General features: G+C 50.4%; 1 protein-coding gene across 9 annotated transcripts in view; it reads right to left on the minus strand.

The window, feature by feature from the left end:
• Positions 1-17802, minus strand: part of Mfsd4a (major facilitator superfamily domain containing 4A) — a 46853-nt gene extending 29051 nt beyond the window's left edge. For 3 of the 9 annotated variants that reach the window (XM_017319650.2, XM_006529345.4, XM_030252750.1), the window contains exons 1-5: positions 15807-17802; positions 5860-6111; positions 2203-2368; positions 1693-1808; positions 524-697 (exon numbers count right to left, since the gene is read on the minus strand). In XM_017319650.2, coding sequence (XP_017175139.1) covers positions 524-697; positions 1693-1808; positions 2203-2368; positions 5860-5874 — 471 coding nt within the window. In that variant the 5' untranslated portion in view covers positions 5875-6111; positions 15807-17802. Of the gene's footprint in view, positions 1-523; positions 698-1692; positions 1809-2202; positions 2369-5859; positions 6112-7303; positions 7503-15806 lie in introns of all 9 variants that reach the window. The other 6 variants (XM_006529344.4, XM_030252744.1, NM_172510.4 and 3 more) reach the window with 3 other exon arrangements.
• Positions 17803-20386: the final 2584 nt, after the last annotated feature.

Raw genomic sequence — 20386 nt, forward strand, 5'->3', positions numbered from 1 at the left:
ATGCTTGACCCAGACCTTGCTTCCAGCCAAGCCAGTTCCTTTGCCTGGCTGCAGGCTAGTCTGGCCATCTGAGAATCTCCTGGAGAGCTGCCAAAGGCAAATCTCCAGTCAGGCCAGGTGCACTGATGCCAGCACCTTGCTCCGCTGGCCACAAGGCTCCAAACAGCTGGGTGCTTTGAGAAAGGCAGGAGAACCAAAGCTGAGACCTTCACCCCTCCTAATCCTTGTAGATGTAGCTGGGGTCTGCTTTCCACTCCATAGTAATCACCCATGCTCCCTTCTGGTCAAGCTTTGAAGGATGTAAAATCAAAGGCCCAGACAGGGAAGGGACCTTTCCAAGGCTACACGAATAGGATCTTCGTCCTTGGTCTCCATCTTTCCTGTGCTAGTATCCCACTGCTCCATTTCTGTCTCCTTACTGTTCAGGCAGAATACGGTCCTGAACAAATGTCTTGGGCAGTGGTAAGGCCCAAATGACAGATTCTGTTTCTAAGAAGGAAAAGGAGGCCACTTGTCCACTTACCACATTGATGAACACCATGGTGGCTGGCCTCATTCTTGAGGAGACTGGGATGGAGATGAACCTGCCCAGAGTGATGAAACCCCAGAAGAGGCTAGGGAGGTAACCAGCTGACTTGTGTCCAATAGAGAGCGGCTTCTCCACAGCATAGCTGTACACAAAGGCCGAATAAGCGCCCTGTGGAGAGTGAAGAGAGAGCAAGCCTCACTCAGAACACTACTGCCTCAGCTAGGGCAGGAGTAGGGAGGGCAGCAGAAGCCAACTAGTCCTGTCACTAGTGGCTCAGCCCAAGATGCCCCAGGAGCTAAGATCACATGGTACACTCACTCCCAAGCTGAGGACAGAATGGCTGCCATGGAGGCACCTGGGATTTCGCTGGTCCCCATGGGGTTCCCCACAGGGCCTGAACAGACAGGCGTGGCTAGGAGGAAAAGAGCTTAACCTCTTATTTCACAGATGAAGGAAACAGAGGAGACAGGTCCAAGTGAACTAGGTCTGCTGTGAGCTGGGGGCATGTGAATAGAGCCTTCTCTTAGGAGTGTTCCTCCTTCAGCAGTCAGTCACTCAGCCATGCAAGACTGCTCTAAGTTAGGAGACTTCAGGAAAGGAATCTAAAAAGAGTAACAGAGGCCACCCACTGAATGGACACCTGGCCTGGAGTGTGGCTTGTTTGTGACATTAGCTTGCAAAGCCCCATTTGTACCCTATGCCAAGAAGCCGAGTGCCACAGAGTTCATAGAGTGTGGCCTCTCACAGAACAAGAGGGCCGCAAGCTTTCAAAACAAACGTGGGTCACAGCCGGGTATGGTGCATTTGGGAGAAGAACGAAGAGTTCAAAGCCAGCCGAGGCTATATTCTACCCTGACCCAAACAAAGCAAAGCAACCAAAACTGAAAAAGCTTGGGTCACGTAGAATTGGGAACAAGACACCAGACAGACCCCTTTCTAGAATCAACAAAATAAAATCAATGGCAAGGACAGAGGAGTCCTGACTCTAGGGCTGCGAGCCCTGTGGGGGATGGGCGGGACATTGGTTCACTGCACTGCAGTGAAGTTCATGTGCAATGCAATGTCCCTGCGGACCTCCATGTGTTTCTCTCCCCTTGCTATTCCAGACTTGGGTAACAGGGTAGAGGCCTCTCAGTAGAGCGTGCCTTCGGAGGAAGGCTCACCATCATCCCGTCTGTCATGAACAGGACCAGAGCTGCCGTGATGTGGATGGCGAAGAAAGAGCACGGGGCTCCCCGGAAGTTCTTCCTCTGGCAGCAGCTGAACAGGTCCTCCTGCCCTGAAGGAGGCACAGAACAGCAGGGCCGAATCAACCTCTGCTCCCTGTCCCCTGTTCACCCAGGCCGGACAGTCCCAGCAGGGGCTGCTTGCTGCCTTCAATTCCTCTAGCTTCCAGGCACCTGTGAGGAACAGCCACTGTTCTTTGCCCTCTTTTGGTGGAACTAAGGATCACAGAGATCAAGAGACCCTCCCCTTAAAGGTAACCCAGGAAGAGTGGGTAGGATGGAGGCTCTGCACGCCCTTTTCATTCTTTTGGCCAGCTGGCTCTATCACTTACCTCAGAGTCTGCCAGGACCAAAGATTGTTTCTCACCACTAGCCCTAGGGTCTAGGTTCATCTTCTGGGTGTCCTAGGACACTAAGGCAGCCAGAATAGATTACAAGAGCACGCACCTGAGTGTGGCTGAAACTTGGGGGCAAGTGAGGAGGTGTCTTCCTTCTCAGCAGGCCGGGTCTCCAGTGCAAGCTCATCCGCAGACAGGAGCAGTGGCTTCCTCTGAGCGCAGGTCAGCAGCCGCTCCTTGGACAGCAGGAACAGAACAGCCAGGGGCACTGGGAGCTGAGGGCAGTAGAGGGTCAGGAGGGCCTGGCCTGCTACATTTGGTCCATACTCCCAGCAGGCTCCCAGTCCAAGGTGTCCACCTCGCCAAAGAGTCTTTGCCAGCCCAGAAGCCAGGTGTGTGGATACCATATAGGCTTGGTGTGAGCACTGCTGGCTCTGGCCACACCCATTCTCCACAGGTGATAGAGAAGCCTTTCAAAGCCTGTACTCAAAAGGGTCTTCTGCTGCTGCTTGGGCCAGGTGCTGGGTGACTACCACTCTTTTTCCCAACACTACTGTCACAGCTCTATAAAATGTGATTGGGGGGTGTGTCTCGAAAGATGGCTCAGTAGTTAAGAGCACTTCCTCTTCTTGAAGAGAGGACCTGGATTCAGTTTCCAGTACCCACGTGGTGTTTCACAACTGTCTGCAATTCTAGTTCCAGGGGATCCAACACCCTTTTCTGGCCTATACAGTCACCACGCATACACAAGGTACACTTATGTGCAAATAAAATACTTATACACCTCATATAAGTTTTGAAAATGCAATCAGGAGGCAGAGGATGTGGTTCAGTGGATTTGCCTACCCCGGATTTTATCTCCAATACTACCAAGGGGTGGAAAAAAAAGGTACTGAAAAGATTTTAATTCTATTTTTCAGATAGGGCAAATGGGGCTCCAAGTTATCATACAGCAACACACTGTTAGAACTGGAAGAGACTAGGGAGGTAAACTGGACACTCAGAGAGTGCAGGGTCCCCACCACACAGCTAGCACTGACATTCATTCTGGCCTGCATGTCCTTACCTCTGAGCTGCTGAGGTGATGGTATATCCTTGGAGGGTACTGAGCTCTGGTAGGAGCTCAGTGACTAAGCTAGAAAGCACAGGCACCATTTAGCGCCTATTCCTCCTCCCCCTGCCCAGCTCTCTGCTCTTCACACTGAGCCACTCAGTCCCAACTGTGCTCCTTAGACCAACAGAAGACTCCTCCCACTTTAGAGGTTGCCTGGAGAAGCAGCCACTAGGCTTCCCTCAGGTGTCCCTGCCCAGGCCTAACCACCTTCACTGCCACGAAGTTCTTTATCAGATCTAACTGCTGTCCTTCCTGCTTGGGCTGTAACCTGCCTCCTTTGCTTAGAAAGGAGCAGAAGGCCAGTGAGCCACCAGAAAGTTCCGGAAGTGCTCAAGGGTGGCCATAAATGGGCCAGGCAGGAATGGAAGCCAAACAGACACCCAACCTGGCAGTGCATTGCTCTTAAGGAGCCCCTTGAAATCCCTAAGAAAGCCACCCAAGCCCATGCTGTCACCTCCCTGTGTCACACTCAAAGCCAGTCAAGGGCACAGTTAGTTGCGGGGCCACATACCTGGAGTCTCAGCTACTCAAAAGACAAGAACATAAGATCAGCCGGGCGGGGGGAACACAGTGTGGCCCCATTTCACGGTTTACAACCACTGAGTCAAGTTTAAACAGCCCTGGGTAGCTGTGATGCCACACACGGAGCCCTGCATGGCAAGAGACCTGTGTCTCTGCACTGGGGGGAGGGGGTGTCTAAGCCTTATGGGGGAAGACTCAGCCCTTCCCCCAGTAACTGGGGGAACAGGAATCACACATAGAGGCTTCAGTGACAGAAAGCCTGAGGGAAGGCCAAGGGGAAACTGGAGGCCTTTCCAGGGAGGTAGGTGAAGGGAGAGGCTTCGCAGCAGATTGGCTGGCAGGAACACCCAGCTTTTATAGAAATCCCATTCAGGGACACCAGTGCCACCCTGAAAGCCAGCCAAATGCGGGGCAGGGCAGGTGTGTATGTGTGAGCATAAGGAAGCGGCTGCACTCACTGCTGGATCCCTTCAGTGGTGGGCTACTTCTGGTCAGACGCAAACAAATAAGGCAAGTCCCAGGAATCCTGTAGCAAGCAGCCCCTCCAGTCTGGGCCTTAGTGGGGAGAACAGACCCTGGACCTGTGCAGAGAGAGCTTCCTGCTTGCCGAGCCCTAGCATTGAGGCCGAAGAGCTGGGACCCTTCCCTTAGCAAGAACCCCTTAGAGGACCCAGGTTCAAAGCTGCCGTGATCCAAAATGGTGGCCACTGGCATGAAAGAGTCAGAGGAAAGGGAAAGGGAAATCTTGCTGAGGGTCTCACTGTCTTCTCAACCCTACTTAGGAATAGGGCTGTGGGACTGGAGGCAGTGGGCCTCTGCTGAGGCTCAGCCTCTCTCTAGCTCCTTATCAGGACCTCAGGGAGGTGAGACATCCCTCAACATGCCTAATACAACTCTGGAGGGGGCTTAAGGCCCTTTCAGGACTGTATGTATTTCACCTCAGTAGCAAGCTGCCTCTAGAGGACCAGGTAGGCCTACTACAGGGAGGCCCTGGGTCAAAGTAAGTGCCACACAGACCCTCTGTCCCCCAGCCAGGCTATTGGCCCCCTGGAATATCCTCATTTCCAGCCCCCTGATGGGTCAGAGCCAGGAGGAGGCAATTAAGGTGGTCTGAGCTGTTATTCTCAAGCCTGGTGGTAAGGAGGTTCCTAGACTCCCCTCTGCTTCACCTGCTTCATGGGATTCTCTTGTGTTACAGAGCCCTGGAGGTTCCTAGGTAGAAGCTAGAGTCAATGTTGACTTGGCCAGATGCACAAAGGGGGCCTGAGGATCTAAGCTGGTCAGAGTCGGGGCTCTCTGCCCTGTCTCGTTTCTTGTTAACTTGACACAAACTGGTGTCACCTGGAAACAGTGAACCTAAACTGAGACAACGTCCCCATGAGATTGGCCCAAGGGCATGTCTGTGGGGCATTTTCTTGAATGATGGCTGATGTGGGTAGTGTTACCCACAAGGTAGTGGATGTAGACCACAGGTAGAACGTAGTCCAGGGCTGTTTAAGAAAGCAAGGTGGATAAGCCATGGGGAGAGAGGAAGTCAGCAGTGTTCCTCCCTGGCCTCTGTTTTCATTCTTGCCCTGGTTTCCCTCAGTGATGGATTCTAAAGTGTAAGCAGGAGTAAACCTCCCCCCCCCCAAGTTGTTTTTGGTGAGTGTTTTATCATAGTCACAGATCCAAACTAGGACAGTCTCTCTGCCATTTCTACCACAGGCTTATCTCTCCAAGGTAGCAGGAACACAAGGAACAGGTTTACTCTGGAGCCCGTTTACCCCATCAGTGATGAAGTATCCTAGAGAAGCCACCACCTTCCTTGGCCTCTTGGCCATGGAGGAAAAGGTTCTGTTTCTCCACAAGCCCTCAGAGACCTTGGAAGCTGACCCTGATTTTTCACTGTGTAAGTTATGACCACAGCCTTTTGTTTCTTCAGAACTGCTAACATGGAGTCCCAGTGAGGGATATGATATGATGTGATTCCCACAGGCCATCTCTCCCTCCTGTCTGCACACAGTGAACCCTGACATGTTCTGTAAGTCTGAAGATTCTGTGCTATCGACATAAACTGGGCGGTGTGTGCTGTCCCCACCCCCCCACCCCCCCCCAGCTCCCAACCCTACCTGTACTAGTGACACTCACATTGATGAGAGCCATGATCCAGAAGGCATAGGATACGTGGTTCTCGGTCACCTCCTTTGGGGGCAGCCTGGGGATCGTCTGGTTTATCCAAGGCTGGGCTGCTGCGTGATGTTGGCTCAGGACCCGGGATCCATGGCTTCTGGAGGTGGCATTGGCTGTGTTATTAGCAGGAAAGCAGTTGGCCTCTGACAGGAAGGGGTCCGCAATCAGGGGGCTCAGCAGAGCACCAAGGCCCACGAAGAAATGAAGGACCTGGGAGGAGGGGATGAGCACCACTCAGCCTGGCTCAAGACTCACATCCAGAGGGTACCACCTCCCCTCCCCTTTACCTTATATCCCATCCAGGAGTCCCCTGCCTGGCCCTAGAGTTAGGAGGAAGACTTGGGAAGCAGGAGAGAGAAGGAAGAATGTCAAGGAAAGTCCTCTTTCACCACCCTTGATGTCTGGGATAACTGGAGTGATTGTGGCCAATCCTCCCCTTTATTTCCCCAACCTTAATTCCCACTAGGACTGTCTCCTGTCATGGTGGTCAATTTCATCATCTTGATTGGATTAAGAAACAACTAGGGGGCTGGAGAGATGGCTCAGTGGTTAAGAGCACTGACTGTTCTTCCAGAGGTCCTGAGTTCAATTCCCAGCAACCACATGGTGACTCACAACCATCTGTAATGGGTTCTGATGCCCTCTTCTGGTGTGTCTGAAGACAGCGACAGTGTACTCACATATACAAAATAAATAAATCTTTAAAAAATATTAAAAGAAAGAAGAGGAAGGAAGGAAGGAAGGAAGGAAGGAAGAAAAGGAAGAAAAGGAAGAAAAGGAAGGAAACACCTAGGGCACCAAGAACGCGCCCCTCTAGGTGTGTTTGTGAGGGCATTTCTACAGAAGCTTAACTACTGAGGGAAGACCCAGACCAAATATAGGTGGTACCATCCTGTCAGCTGAGGTCTGAGACTTAGTAAAATAGAAAAAGAAAACTTCTGCTTCCTGGTTGGTGCCCAGGACTGAGCCACTCCCGATAGCATTCCTTCCCCATCATTGTGGACTATATTTCCCTGAACTTTGAGCCAAAGTCAACTCTCCTTCATTAACTTGCTTTGTGAGGTACCTGGTAACATACACTACATGACTAGAAAGAGAGAGGAGAAGAGGCGAGAGCTGGGAGCCTCAGTCCGACTCAGCCTTTCCTGAGTTAGAGAACCATTGAGCAAGCCCTCAGCCCCACTGCCTTGCCTGGTTAGAGAACTTTTGTTAACACTGAGGTTCCTGGGAGAGGTGACAAGGCAGGCAGGGATCACCCCTGGAGAGATGAGGAAACCCAAACCCAGGCATTGGGTTACTGTTGGTGTATGGTCCAGCTAGTAACTGATCAGGACAGGCTGGGGAGGGCCTGGGGAGCTCCCTGTACTTGGCCCACTACCCAGCCTCCCGTTGTGTAGCTCACCTGAAGGAAGAAGGCTGAGTCCTTCTGGTATATCCTCACCAACTGCATGTTGGCCACGGTGTCGATGCAGCCCATGGCCAGGCCCGCCAGCGCTATGACCGAGGCCAATACCTTCACGTCATGGCAGAAGGGGATGACAGCAAAAACCAGGGAGATGACCAGGGTAGAGGTGAAGAGGGCCCATAACGACTGGGCCAGGCTGGGCAGGGGAGAGCTGGAGTTAGCAGAGGAGCCCAGAGCCTTCCTGGAAGGCCCCTCCTCCCTGCCATTGCTTTGCTACCAGCAGAAAGGGAACTGCTCATGAGCTGTGGGTTATAAGGAAGGATGAGTAGCCTCTGGTCCTCAGTACAGCAATGGCTTCTCACGGCTGCCGTGAGTACACCAAATGTCACACTGGTGCTCACCCAGGCCAACTAGCATGTTCTGTTGTTTATTCTCTGTAAGCAATTGTATGCAATAATACTCCTGTCCCTCTTGGGGAGGCTATTTTGAGCATCTCAAGGGAACAGTGCCATACATCTATAAATAAAGGTTGGGGAACCAGGATGAGCCTAAGCCTGGTCCTCAGCTGGGTAAGGGTAGGGGTAAGGTAAGCCACACGTGCCCTTCCCACAGGAATTGATGAGAGTTGTACTCCCAGGCAAGACCAGGCTACCAGGACCAAAGCCACAGCACAGAATTTGGTTAATTTAGTGGACAGAGGTCAGGGGCTATTCCTACTAAGAGCAGTCTGAGCAGTTCCCAGTTCAGACAGACATCAGAACAGCCCTCCCCAGGCATGCTGAGAGCTGTCCCCATGAGAGATCGATGTCAAGGTCCTGTTGGCAGGGAATTCTGCCTGATACCAAGTGCTCAGAGAAATGATCTAAGACTTGTGTGTTTTAGGACCAGTTTACAAGCTAAGGTACTGTGTTGGGGGCAGAATTGGGCAGCATGAAGGTTCTGGAAGTTGTGGAAGAACATCCTCAGATTATGAAAAGGGAGAGGTGGGGCAAGCCGACCTCTGAGGTTCCAGAACACTGGAAGGGAAGGAGGGCCGTCCCCAGAGATGTGGCAGGCTGTCTTTTGTCAACACTTGACTCTGGTCTCCTCGGCACATGGCCATCCCATCTCCTTGTATCTGATTAAAGCCTTTATCAGAAGAGTTCTGTTGATAGCAGTAGTTCGTTATTTTGTTATTTTTCTCATTTCCAGGCTAATCTGGTTGGGGGAGATTTACTGTTCATGACCCCTGTCTGTTCCCTCTTGGAACCTGGGGGTAGACTTGCTTCAAGGCCTGGCTTAATAGGATGGGGGAGGGGGGAGTGGCTGCAATTTGGGTGATCTGTTCGCAGGAGACAGACTTGCAAGGGAAGCTCGAAGCTCTCCCTTGGGTCCTGTTCTGACAGTCCCCAGCCTGACTACCTAGTGGTTCTACTGTGGTGCTTGCTTGTGTTTCTACTTCCTGCTCTGTGGTGACACACATCATTTGCCTCTTCCTCTGGACCCAGTACAGAAGGGACATCTATCTAGGTGGAAACGGGAGACCTCTCCTTTCCACTCTCTCCTCCTCTAGCTCCTTTCCTAGTATAAGACAGATAGGCAACCTCCTGAGGACCAGCTTCAGGGATAGCACAAGTCACGACTATGTGTTCCTTCACCAACCCACTACCACCACCTCCCTCACCAAGTCCAGTACAAAGGCTCTCTGAGGAACTAATACACTATGTACACCTGTTATCCCATCACTTAGGAGGCAGGAGGAGGAAGGTGGAGAGATCAGCACCAGCCTGGGCTACATAGCAAGATCATTTATCAAAAATACAAAAGAAACCAAACAATTGGGCATGAGGTGGGGGAGAGAGGCTCAGTGGGAGACTGTGTGCCTTGCATGTGTCTAGCGGGTACCCCAGGGCTGGGGCTTGTGTGTGGTTCAATGTAGCACTCAGACTTGCAGCAAAATCCTGAGGGATGGGACCTAAGACCAGTCAATCTGTGACAGGAAGAAACCACATGGAGGAAGGGGAAGGAAAGGATGGCTAATGGCTGTGTTACTGTGTGCGTGAACGCCACTGGAGTTTGTTTGGTGCTGTAGACTTAGTACATCTGAGAATACTAGGAGGTGGACTTGAAGCTTGTGCCCATTTGACCTATGAGTGAACCCAGGCTAGGAGGAAACAGACATGGAAAAATCCCTTCCCTGTGTCTCCTGCCAGGACTTGAGCTGTGATTGGAGTCTAGGCTTGCAGCCGGAGTCTGGAAGGCTGACCCCACATTTGTTCTGGGTTCTTGGGCCAAAAAGTAGGCCAGCAGCTTTTCAGGTGCTTTAGGGCTGTGCATGGACATTTCAGAAATCCTTTAGACTAAAACATATTCATTGCCGATATTAAATGGCTGAGGTAATAATAGCCCCTTCCAGGAACATGGATCACTAAGGATTACAGGGTAATCGTGTTGAAACTGTTTGACATCAAGGATGTGGTGGAGTGTGTGGTCAAAGTACTGGGTTCAAGGCTCAACTCTGCCGGATGGTGCGACCCGTGGCAAACCACTACTACCTGTGAGCTTCAGTCTCCTCCACTCTAACTGGAGATAGCAAGTCCTCCTTCTCAAGGCCTCGGGCAACTCCTCTCCAGGGCTCAATCCTTCTTTGCAGCCCTGGGCTTCTTCAGAGTCAATGCAGGACCCAGGCTATGTGCTAGCAAGAAGAGGTCAAGGGCCAGTGCCAACTCTAGGCATCTTCCCACCTATCTCTGTTCCTGCTGCCATGTGCTCAGAGTGATCCCTGGAGTGATGCAGGAGTGTACCAGGAAACCACCTTCTTCCTGGTCCCACACAGTGGCACAGCTAGAGCTACAGCAGCTAGGACCTGAGAGATCTCACTTTAAAGATCAGGAAACTGAGGACTAGAGGGGAAGAGAGTGGTATACAACTGAGCCCAGGGTCTTGACTCCCAGGCGAGGCAGAGACCAGTAGAGTGCCACTGGCCTGTCCTCCCCTGGTACTCATGTGAATTTGGGTCAGTTAAAGGCGTCTCTTTCCTCCAAGGCTTAAGAAACTTGCCAGCAAGCCTGATAAATGCTCAAGTTACTGATTAATGACTCCACTCGGAGTTGTAAATGTGAGTGGAGAGGAGGGACCTGCGTCCTCCCTCAGGCTGGCTGTGACTATGGTGGCGTTGCCTGCTGGGCCACTTTGGCTATGTGACCTTGAGAAGGCTGCTAACCCCCTTTCAGCAAGGGTTGCCAGGTACACATGTGACCACCTTGGGGTGTCCCTGCCTTGGGCACCTGTTCTTGGCTTGCTGGTACTGTAAAAAAAAAAGAGGCAGGGCTACATGGCTCTATACAGGCAGGGCCTACTCCTGCCCTCTGCACCCCCAGATGGGGTAGAATGCTGCTGAGCCCCAACTCCACTCTGCCTGCCTCTGGGATAGCATATTCTCCTCGGGAACCCCCTCTCTGCAGCAGAGATGACAGGGTCTCACCTTTCTCGTGGAAAGGGCTGGAGGACAGAATGGAATAAGTCACAGTGGGCCACCTATCAACCTCAAGGGGACAGAGAGCCCATCCTTCCAGGAACTAGGATCAGTGAGCAATTTTCTTTTAGCCAATGGGGGCAAGGAAGGTTCCCTATAACGCAGTTTCCTCAGGACCCCATGCTGATGCTTCGACCTGTTCACGGTCCCACGTTGGGGAGGCAGGACTGCCTGTTTGATTCAGGCTGCGACTCACCGGGTGCTGGGCATGTGAGAAGTGCCTTACACCCAACCTTAGGCCTGACTGCCTACAACACCTCTCACCCTCTTCCTGACATGCCTGACCTGTTTGTTCCTCAGGAGCCAGTTCCTAATGTCACCTCCCCAAAGTGGCCTACCCAGAACACCTAGCTGGAGCAGCCATAACTCAGCTCTGCCCTCTTGTCCACCTTTCAGCCTGCTACAAACCTTGCTAGAAATATGTTAGGTGTGCTGGAGCCCTAAAGGGAATTCGGCACTAGGCAAGTTCTTATTTAGAGACATCTCAAAACCAGTCTCAGTGGTGTATGACTGTAATCCCAGTCCGTGGGAGATGGAGATGGGAGGATCAGGAATACAGAGTTATAGGATAGTCCCTGTCCTAGTTCACTGTCACACACTGCCCTCCAGAATGGACACTTGGCAGGAGCAGTGACCTTGTCCGGAGCCCTCACCCCTGAATCATCGTATGACTTAAGAAGTGTTTATTGAATGAATCAGCTAATTTGTGGGATAAGTTCTGAGATGTTTTATAATTAAAACTTTGATACATGGTTTCTATACTATCAAATCCAACTATTTAAGTATACAACTCACTTTTCTTTTCCTATTGTGAGTAGTGAGCCCGTTACTATAGTTTAAGCGTTGAGATTTGTGTATTTTGTTCTTGTGAGATAGGGTCTCATTATATAGTCAAGGCTTGCCTAGAACTCACAATCCTCCTGCCATAACAGCTCCCCCGACCCTTGCCTACCCACCATACCAAGTGCTGGGATTACAGGCATGTATTGCTGCGTCCAGCTTAAATTTAAAGTATTTCTGTCACCTCAGAGAGAAACCCTATATCCATCAGCAGTCACCCCTGTGTGCTTCTTCTTACCACTTCCTACAAGGCTTTTTTTTCCACTCCAGATCCTGTGCACTGGACAGCTCATGTGAACACTCTCATACCCTGTGTGGTCTGTCATTACCGGTGGTTCCTGCCCAGCACTTTGGCTGAATGAGACACCCTGTAACAATGGCTCCGTAGGCTGCCTGACCCTTTATTCATGCCATATTTTATTTACCTGGCCATTTGCTTATGAAAATATACCTTATTTCCGCTTATTATGAGCAATGTTGCCATGAACATCCATGGATACATTTTTGTGTGGACAAATGTTTTTACTTCCCTTGGGGATAGTTGCTGGGGACAAATTCTCAACTAGTCCAGGATGGTCTCAAACTCCTTATGTAGTGGAGGATAACTCTGTATTCCTGATCCTCCCATCTCCATCTCCCACGGACTGGGATTACAGTCATACACCACTGAGACTGGTTTTGAGTTGTCTCTAAATAAGAACTTGCCTAGTGCTGAATTCCCTTTAGGGCTCCAGCACACCTAACATGTTTCTAGCAAGGTTTGTAGCAGGCTGAAAGGTGGACAAGCTGATGAAGGGGCAGAGGCTGTCTAGAACTGAAGCCAATCAGAGCCCAGTCCAGGGAGGAGAACTGTCAGTGCTTTGTTCCAGGGTCTGCAAGGGCCCAGTGATGTGAGATGCAACCGGGCTGTGGAGCCGGCTTTGAGGAAGGGTATGAAGACTCGGTTTGCTACAAAGGCTTGCAGGAGAGGCATTCTTAGCTGATACCAGGCAGCATGGGATTTGAAGATAAGGAATTCAACTTAAAAGAACAGATAAGGAAGGTATCAATTGGCAGATGTAGACATCAAGAACCACTTAGTATAGGTGAGAAGCTATGGAGAGGCTGGGAGTCTTTGGAGAAGATCTCAAATCATGTATCTATTGATGTCCCTGAGATAAGAGGGTTTCTCAGTTGCCCTGAGTGGTTAGACAGGTCCCACAAAACCAGGAAAAAAAAAAAACCCACCACCAACAAAACCCCTAACTTTTGGTCTAAATACCTATTACCTCTTTTGTAAACCACAAGCCTAGCCACCCTGCCAAACAGGTAGCTTTCTAAGTCTCTTCTCGAGATTTCCTCTTTGTGCTCAACAAGAGTTTTCCAAGGGAGGCTCTAGTTCAGGTTCTTGTGGCTGCTCTTCCTCCTGCTGGTCCTGCAGATGGCCTGCTTTAAAGGTCAAAGTCTTTGTCTCTGCTAAGAGTAGGGAAGGAAGACTGGTGTTGCCCTAAGGACCTACCCCAAAGCCTGCCCCACAGAGGTGTCTAGAAGGCCCCTGTGGGCCAGAGCTCTCGGATTAGGCTAAGCAGTAGACAGCACTTAAGCAGAACTCTAAAGAAAGGCAGTCTGGTGTGTCACTCCCACACCATCTCTATACAGCTGGTCCTTGAGATTTGTTAAGGCAATCCCCTATTCCCAGTGCCAGCCTGGCACACTGACTGGTAATCACTTAAGCTGAAAAGCACTTCCTTGCAGGGACATTAGCATTTCAACAGAGACAGGCAAGGCCACATCAGGGCTGGCAGAGCTTCTGTTCATGTTGGGGGTGGGGATGGGGAGATGAACCAGAGTTAACCAGGTGGGTGATGTCCTTGCTAACACTCAGGGACTTCCCCTCTTTCCCACCAGAACCCTGCTTCCCTCTTCATCAAACAAAACGGTTCTTGGTGACATTTTGTCTTGAAGCTGTGAGCGCTAAAGCTCAGAATTTAAATTTGAACCACCAGGAGCCCTACCCAGCTCTGGAAGATCCCAACCAGAGGTCAGGAGGCTCACATGGCCTTCCCAGGCACTGCCAGTGCTCAGGAATACTCAGCCCATGAAGACCCACGGGATACCCATCTCTTGCATGAAGCTCAGTTATAGAGCAGCTGTTGACACACATAAGGCACGAGCCACTGCCAAGGCATCTGGGACTATAGTCAAATGCCCACGTTCAAACCTGGAACTATTCAATATCAGACAAAGTGCCTCTGCCTCCTCCTTCCCGCCTTTCTTTTTCTTTCTTTTTGACTGCTTGAGATAGGGTCTTGCTATGTAGCCCAGGCTAACCTCCAACTCAAGATTCTCTTGACTCAGACCCCAGAGAGTTGGGATTAGCGCCCATAGCTAAATCTCTTAACCCTTCTGTGTCTCCACTTCCTCCTGTATAAAACGGAGATAACAACATTACTTTGCAGGGCTGTGATGACAACCAAATGGGTTGATATAAGACATTTTGCACAATGGTTAGTTACTATTGTTGACGTTGCGGTTTCCTGCTGCAGGGTTCCCTCTCTGTTGCCTGTTCAGAGCTTTGGTGGATAAGAAATCTAGAGGGAGGACCAAAGCCAGGGAGAGATGGCCCAGTTAGGGGTATATTGCTTCCCATTTCAGAAAAGTGGGCTTGCCAACCCATCCCTTAGAATGATCCTCATTCGCCTTCCTGTTTGAGCTACATATGTTCCTAAAATATTCTAGGAAAGTGAGCATAACCCAGCCTATCTGTGAGGGTCGGGAGTGTGGTCCAGCACCAGGGAGTTTACCTGGGTTCCATTCCCAGCATCCCTGAACAACAACAACAACAAACAACAACAACGGACCCCCTCCCAGCACTTCCAAACAACAACAGGGCCCCTCCTCTGACATTCAGAGATACCCCCTCCTCCTTTTCATGAATTTTCTAGCTGAACATATTTTCAGAATTCCTATATATCCGATTCTATCCCAGACCCACAAAGTGCTAATAGGCACAAGGAGACTTTCGTCTGAGAATTCTTGCATTTGCAAAAGGATGTAGGGGAAATGAAAATAGTCACTCTCCAATTGCTGAGGTGCAGCAGGCTCTGGATTGCTTAGACTGGGGTCCATTTTATACTGACACCTGTGTTGCATCGTCCCACAGCTGCACACCCTTTGGCCTAGAATGGCCTCTGCACAAGATCTTTTATTCTATCTATCTATCTATCTATCTATCTATCTATCTATCTATCTATCTAGTTTTGTAACAGACCTCCCAATTGTGGTTTTGCAGTCCAGATAATTGCTCCTTTAGGAAGTAGAACAAGGAAGACCACACAGCAGCCTCTGGTGTGCAAACCATTCATTCCTCAGCTCTAGGTCTCAGTTCTAGGTCTATTCCTGGCTGTACAGAGACTGAAGGCTGCTGACTTTCTAGAAATATCTTCAGAGGGGTTCCTACACCAGAAAAATGGGGCTCTGCACGGCACCCAAAAGGGTAATATTCTGAGTGCCAGGGATAGACCAGAGCTCTGTCCTGACAGAAGCCAGGGAGAAGTAACAAGGTGGAGGGATACATTAGGGGTATTCTGGGTACTAGAGATAGAGGATGGATGAGAGGCTCTACACTTCTCTACCTGGCCCAAGGGCTCAGCCTCCGCAGGCAAATGCTGCAGCCGAGTCCTGTCTCCCTTAGGAGATCCCAGGAGCCTCACCATCTTGGTAAAGGGATCAGCTGTATCAATTGATGTGGACCTATTATGAGTGGAATCACCAGTGGGTTCCTAGTCAAACCACAGGCCAGCCCTGTCACTGAGAACTGTCCCCTGAGCTGGCACCGCCAACTGTCTTCCCCTCAGTGCCAATTCCACCTCCGGCGCCGAGGCTACAAAATCTCAGAGGAACAGAGCAATAAGGGTCTTACGCATCTCTGTACATTCCATCACTCTTTGGCTGGTGGGCTCGGTGAGCGAGGGCGAAAGGGTTCTGAGCTCTCTCGGGACGAGTGAGACAAATACATAGCCCAGATGTCACCTTCAGTCCCGAGAGAGTTTTCCGGGAGAGCTTGTAGTGGGGGAGGGAGGCAGCCCCTGGGCTAAGATCCAGCCCAGCTGGGCAGGTGGTCACAGCTGCGGGGATGTGGAGGGGCGTGCGGGGCGCGACACTCACGTCCTCTTGAAGACACCCCCGAGGGCGCTGCCCAGCAGGAGGCAGAGCTGCTGCGAGAAGAAGACCCAGGAGATCTGGGGCAACGAGCTGTGCGTCTGGCAGCGCAGGTCCAGAAGCGTGGGCCCCAGGAAGGCGATGCACAGGCCGAAGCTGAAGAAGACGCTCCAGTAGGTGAGCGTGGGCTGTAGGTTGCGGCGGAGCAGCTCAGACACCCGGCCGTCGCAGCCCATGGCTCGGCCGGCAGCTCGCAGCGAGCCCAGGGCCGAGTGCCGCGGCCAACCGGAGGCCGGGCGGGGAGGAGAGGAGAGGAGGGGAGCGCCGCGCGGCTGCCCCGCCCTCGGCCAGCGCGGGGACGCCTGGAGGTCCGGGGCGTCGCGGACGCACGTGTCCCGCCGCCGGGACCGCCCCGCCTCGCTTCACGTTCCTGGGGGCCCCACGTTGGTTAATTCACCCGGGAGCGCGACCCGCCAGCTAGTGCTAAAGGCTCCTCGCGCCCTACACCGCGCAGCCTTTCAGCCTGGCGATCTGAATCCACATCACTTGGTCTTGGGGTGCTGCCGTTGGACTTCGAGGGTCTGCCAGCGCGGCTCTCTACCTCCCATGCCCTACTCTCTAAAAGCAGTCCTATCTGTACATGACTTTCTTGTGGCTTTCATTTGGAACCTCAAGGGGTCCGGTACACTGTCATTTGGAAAAACAAAAGCAAAAACACCAAACACTCCCAGAAACTTGGACATTCGTTTTACTGCTTTTAGGTGCTGGGATTGACCCCAAGGCCTATAACATGCTAGGCAAGTATCCCCAGTCCTAGAAATTTAGGTCTTCTCCATTCTATGCTTTGGGGTGCGGGGGTATCACCCTGCACCTGTTCCATCACAGGTGAGGAAGGCAGTAAGGCCAAGCTCTGTTTAGGGTTCTATTTCTCCTTCCCAATGCAGTGAGGGAGGGCAGGAACCCCAGGACTCGCAGAGGAATTCTGAGATGATCCTCCAGGCAGAGTTCTCTTCCCACTTGAAAATGCCTTGACAGGGTGGAGGGGTTGTTTACACTCCAAGACCCTGATACCGACCCGACACCCCCACAGCCCTGGACAGTGGTGTATGGTCCTGCTCCTGAGGGAGTTAGGATCCGGTGCCCACACCAGAACCTAGGAGCACAGCAGTTAAGGACCTTCAGTGTCTCCTTTGCCAAGTGTCTTAATAGTGCTGGAGGTTGTGACATCGTGCCCACAGAAGTGTTTGGCTGGGTGACCCCATGATACCTTGGCGTGAAGTGGAGATAATCAATTTCCTGAGCAGGGACACTACCTCAGAGTGCTACCCCATACCTGTCCTGGACTGTGCATCAGAGGAAGGCTCCAGTTTAAGAGTCCCTCTGGCTCATTTACTCCATGGGTGATGGCATAGACTAATTTAATGGCAGTAAAGGTGGGATTTATAGTACATGAAATAAGGTACAAAGTTATCACCTGAAAAAAATATAATCATTAGCCACTGCTGTGAAGTTCTAGAGGAACAGCAGCTCAGAGATGGGAAGGGTGACCTGGGGCTCAGACCCTTATCTCCTCCCAATTATCCCTGTGGTAGGTAGCTTGATAGCTTTCTTCTGTTGATGGAGACTTGCTTGCCGTTTACTTTTCATTTCTTAAAACATCGTTTTTAGATTTGTCTATTTTATGTATGCTTCACCTGTCCGTATTTATGTCTGTGCACCATGGGCATGCCTGGAGCCTATGGAGGTCAGAAGATGGGGTTAGATTGCCTGAAACTGGAATTACAAATATTCGTGAGCCACCATGTGGGTGCTGGGAATCGAATGTGTGTCCTCTGCAAGAGCAGCCAGTGCTTTTAACTGCTGAGCCATCTCCGCAGCTCCTGCTTGGCCCACTCCCATTGTGCATCAGCTGTGGGGAGGATGAGTCTTGCACTAAACTGAAATGTTCCTCCTTGTAACTGTTCCCCAGAGCTTCCCACTCGGCACCTGTTAGCTCCTCCCTCCGCCACATGATCTGCATGCAGGGACTTCACAATGCCATCTGGACACAGGGATTTTATGTCTCCAGGTAGAGTACCTGGAACCTTTGTGATTTTTCTAGATGATGCATACCAGCAACATCGCCCTACTGTCTGGCTTCTCGGCCACAATGGCGATGAGCCTGGTAACAGTGATGCAGCCCCAGTCTGGCCTGGGAATCGTTTCTAGTTTGATCTGAATAGTTGACTTTCAGAGACTGACACTTCCAATATATTGCTTTTTTTTTTGGCAAGCTGAGCAATTTGTGCTAAATAAAAGCCAAAAGCTTTAAAATGTTTAAAATAAAGACCCAGTAATCTGTATTTTGCCCTCTTCTCCCTACCTCTCCACCCCTTCCCTTTCTCTTCCTTTTTTCTTTCCATTTTGTTTGTTTGTTTGTCTGTTTTCCCATTTGGTTCTAAAGACCAAACTCAGGGCATTATCTATTCCATGCTACATGCATGTTGTCACTGAGCTAAATCCCCAGCCTTCCCTGAACCCTGTCTTTCCCTTCTCGTCTCAGCATGGGGAGAGGATTCTGTGCAAATCCCTTAGCAGCAATAAGGCCAGATTACAAAAGGAGCCATCACCCACCTCATAAAGGAAGAGTGGGGACCAGAACACACCTGGTTGTACTTCTATGTGAGATAACAACTGTCCCCTCATTTGGACTCCGAGACTGTCTCCAGAACCGGTCACTTCCTGACAACCACTTAAAAGCTCTTAAGATTGTGTAAACATATCTTTTCTCTCCTCCTCGACAGAAAAAGAGACACCTAAGTTTCCAAGTAACATTTGGTTGGGTAAGTAATCACACCCCTGTGATTTCACTCACACAGGGGTTCAGCCTTTTATCCTATTTAATGCCCCTTGGTTTATTCTAACAAACTTCCAAAGGACAGAGGGAAATCTCCCTTGACCCCCTACATCACCCAGTTAGAAACATCTGTAAAAGTTTACTGGGCTGCACACTTAAGCTGTAGGCATTTTATCATGTATAGGTTATACCGTAATAAAGTCGTAATAAAGGAAAGCAAGCAAGAATGAGGTGAATACTTCCCGCTCCCCAAATCTGTACTCAGCCCCCTTACAGAGGGAGACTGTTGGGTGCTGTACTGGGTGGGGTTTTGGGTGGAAACATCAGGTGAGGAGAGAGGAACAGCCATGTGGTAGACTCTGCAAAGGGGACAACTTGAAAAGCCAGAGGGAGCTTCTGCCTGGCAAGATGATCTAGGACAGGGGATGTGGGAAGCAGATGTGGAAGGTGAGAGGTGTATAGGAAGGTTAGATTCATCTTCTCTCCTTCACAGCTTCTGTCTGCCAGCCTCACATTCTCCACTTCCTTTTGAAGGATTCAAGCTCAGAAGCTGTAAAAGCCAGATGACTTTATTTGGGGGCAGGGGATTTAAGAACTTCAGCTTATGAGTGAGTGCACTAATAAGATCCATCACACAGATCCGAAGGACAAGGGAGCCCCACAGTTCCCTAGGAAGAGGGTGAGTGTCAGAAAGACAAGCTGCTGCTCCTGGGCTGAACACGGTTGGTTGAGCCGTTTGCAGTATAAAGTTTGTTAGTCATTTGCGAGATTGTTACAGTTGCCGTATCCAATTAAAGACGTTAATTTTTTCTGAGGTCTTGGCCCAGTTCAGGGCTCTCAGTCCCATGATATTTTCATGGCCAGTTTAAGATTTCTACCTTCCTAGCCAGGAGGTTCCATGCCTACAGTCTCAGCACTTAAGAGGTAGGGGGAGGAGTTCCGGGTCACCACAGCTATATAGAGAGTTGGCTATGCTACATGAAACCCTACCTAAAAAAAATAAGCAGTACATTTCTATGCAGCAGCCTAATGTTTGCATAGATCACTAGTTCCTTAAAGTTCCCTCACTCCATTTTATTTTTTATTTACTTTTTTTTTTTTTTTTTGAGACAGGACTTCTCTGTGCAGCCCTGGCTGTCCTAGAATTTGTTCTGTAGACCAAGCTGGCCTCCAAATCAGAGCCTCCTGCCTTGAGGCCTCTCAAGAGTTAGAATCAAAGACATGTACCACCACAACCATCTTACAGCTCCAATTTTATTTTAAAATCTCCTCAAATGCCAGTTTTTATGAGGAAAGGAGGCTCACAAGGCCCTAATGGTTGCTGGAGGAGGAAGAGAGACATTTTCTTCAGTGATGTGGTATTTGGTAAGTCACCCATGTTCCTATAAATAACCCTCATCCTGGGGTCCTGCAAGAAACTCTAGTTAAATTCACAGGATTAACATACCCACACAGACACACATTCACACACATACACAGATACACACACACACAGATACACACACTCACATATACATACACATACTCACAGACACACATACACATACTCACACACATACATACACGTATATACATATACACACACTCACACACATACACACATATTCTCATATACACACACAGACACACATACTCACATATACATACACACTCACACACACATATGTACACATTCACACACACACACAACATGTTTGCTTGAGCCGTTTGCAGGTGTAAAGTTCATTAGTCATTTGTGAGATAGTTATAG

This window comes from Mus musculus, chromosome 1 (assembly GCF_000001635.26).
Source record: "Mus musculus strain C57BL/6J chromosome 1, GRCm38.p6 C57BL/6J".
NCBI classification, from domain to species: Eukaryota; Metazoa; Chordata; class Mammalia; order Rodentia; family Muridae; genus Mus; species Mus musculus.